Source organism: Theobroma umbraticum, unplaced genomic scaffold (assembly GCF_002168275.2).
Source record: "Theobroma umbraticum cultivar Fairchild unplaced genomic scaffold, ASM216827v3 scaffold_67.0, whole genome shotgun sequence".
Lineage (NCBI taxonomy): Eukaryota > Viridiplantae > Streptophyta > Magnoliopsida > Malvales > Malvaceae > Theobroma > Theobroma umbraticum.
In genome coordinates this window covers 3,510,492-3,512,570 of record NW_018397262.1, presented here as the reverse complement: position 1 = coordinate 3,512,570, position 2,079 = coordinate 3,510,492, and the positions used below count along the sequence as shown (strand labels likewise).

The 2,079-nt window shown below is 32.7% G+C and overlaps 1 protein-coding gene across 1 annotated transcript; it reads right to left on the bottom strand.

Annotated features, from left to right (window-relative positions):
- Positions 1-1,641: 1,641 nt before the first annotated feature.
- On the bottom strand, positions 1,642-2,022 carry LOC110419656 (UPF0481 protein At3g47200-like). The gene has a single exon (XM_021432752.1). It carries the CDS (start codon positions 2,020-2,022, stop codon positions 1,642-1,644), a length of 381 nt encoding a protein of 126 aa, XP_021288427.1.
- Between the last annotated feature and the right edge of the window lie 57 nt (positions 2,023-2,079).

The window sequence follows — 2,079 nt, the reverse complement described above, 5'->3', positions numbered from 1 at the left end:
ATAATTTTTTTCTTCTACAAAGGGTAGTGAGCAAAGCCCTCCAATATGGATATATTTTGTCTTGCTTTGGAGGATTATGGAATTTGGTAACCTATTTTTTATGAAATGCACAATTTCATGGCTTACCAAAAAAAAAGTATGTATTTTAGGTTCTTGAGTTTATTGGTTTATTCATAAAACCATAGAACCCCAAAGTTAAAGAGTTAAAATTGATTAAACTAGGTTTTAAGTATTACGAGATTGATTTTTAAGCATTGCGTGACTTAATCACTTCGTGACTGGTTTTTAGGCATTACGTAATTGGTTATAAGCATTGCGTAATTGATTTTTAAGCAATACCTAAGTTACACAATGCCTTACTAACTAGTCATGCAATACCTTACTAACTAGTCATACAATGCCTTACTAACTAATCACGCAATGCCTTACTAATAAGTCACGCAATGCTTACAAACTAATCACGCAATACTTAAAAATTAGTCACGCAATACCCTAAGTCAGTTACGCAATTTCTAAAGTAAGTCACGCAATGCCTAAAAATTAGTCACGCGATACCCAAAAACCACCAAAATTATTGAATTCCATTTAACAAGATCAATAACTTCAAATGATACACTATATTCTATTTTACAACATAATTAATGAATATGCATACTAGACAAAGAATGCTCAAAATGTTCAAAAATTTTGCTTCATATATCAAAAATCATTCCAAAATGCTTAAAAATGCTCAAAATGCTCAAAATTTTTTTTCATATATTAAAAACTACTATAAATGCTCAAAATGCTTAAATATTTTTCTTTCTGATAAAGAATACTCAAAATACAAATAGTCTGATGAGAAAAGCTGAAAGAATATGAATCGGTTTGAGGTGCAGACTTAAACATACTTAACCTATTAATAGGTTTCGGATTGAGGCGTGAAGCCAAATAAATGGGTAGATTTCATTAAGGGTAATTTTATTCAAATTTTAATTTTTTTTTACTTAAAACAGTTAAAATTATGTAAAAGTCTTTTATTAGAAACACCTTATGCATGAAGCCCATTTAAAAAACAAAATTCTACAACTTAACATTAGAAAGAATATTTGATTCTATCTTCAAATCCCACATTGTGTGTAGTTTATAGTTTATATGAGATTATAAGCTGTCTAAAATCACATTTAAAGTTTTGGAATGGTGTCGTGTTTTTGTCTCTAACAAAAAATAAATAATAAATTACGCAAACTCCTTCGCCAAAATGTAATAAGGAGAATGTGAAACTTGTAGAGTTTTCATCGATTCATCAAGAGAGAATGTGATAACATAAATAAAAACCGAAAGAAAATCAAGTTCCAATTTAGAAATTATGTAATGTATAATGGGTTATTCAATGCAAACGAATGTACTCTGTAACTGCATCCGGTTAAGTTTGCAAGGGAGAAAGCAAAGCAAGCCTCTGTTTCGGGTTAGCGAAACAGGGATGAATAGAGGAAATTCCTAAACAAGGTTTCTTCATATATTCATCATTCAGATTACGTCAAACATACGTACATATGATGATTACATCATTCAGACGCATACCAAAGACTATTGTTGTCTCAATAGCACACGTGTCATGCTGTCCACTTAGACTCGATGCAAGCATTACTTGCAACACGTCTAAAGGGAGATGACAGCACATATGGTTTGTATCAGAGTAAGCACAAGGAGGACAACTGCAGCGACTGTAGCAACACCTCTCCATAGAGTTGAGAAGTACTGGAGTTTGAGAATTGCTATCCAACTATGATGGCGAACTGCATTGTAAGCGTTGAGCTTCCTAAAAATATCAGAGTAGTGGTTCTTTTCCATTGGAGTAACATGCTTGCACAATTTGTTGAATAAAGTTACCACTGCTTTATGGCTTCCAAGCTGGTTGATGAGAATTCTTTTTCGAACGAGTAAATCCACGTCTTCAGTAGACTTGATGAGATATTCCATTAGAAAAACATAGTCACATATGAGAGTTTCATGTGGATAGTAGCGTTGCTCCCAGGCCATGAGGTTTAGGAAAAATGATTCCGTCAACTCATCAAGTCTCAAAGGGGGGATTTTCAA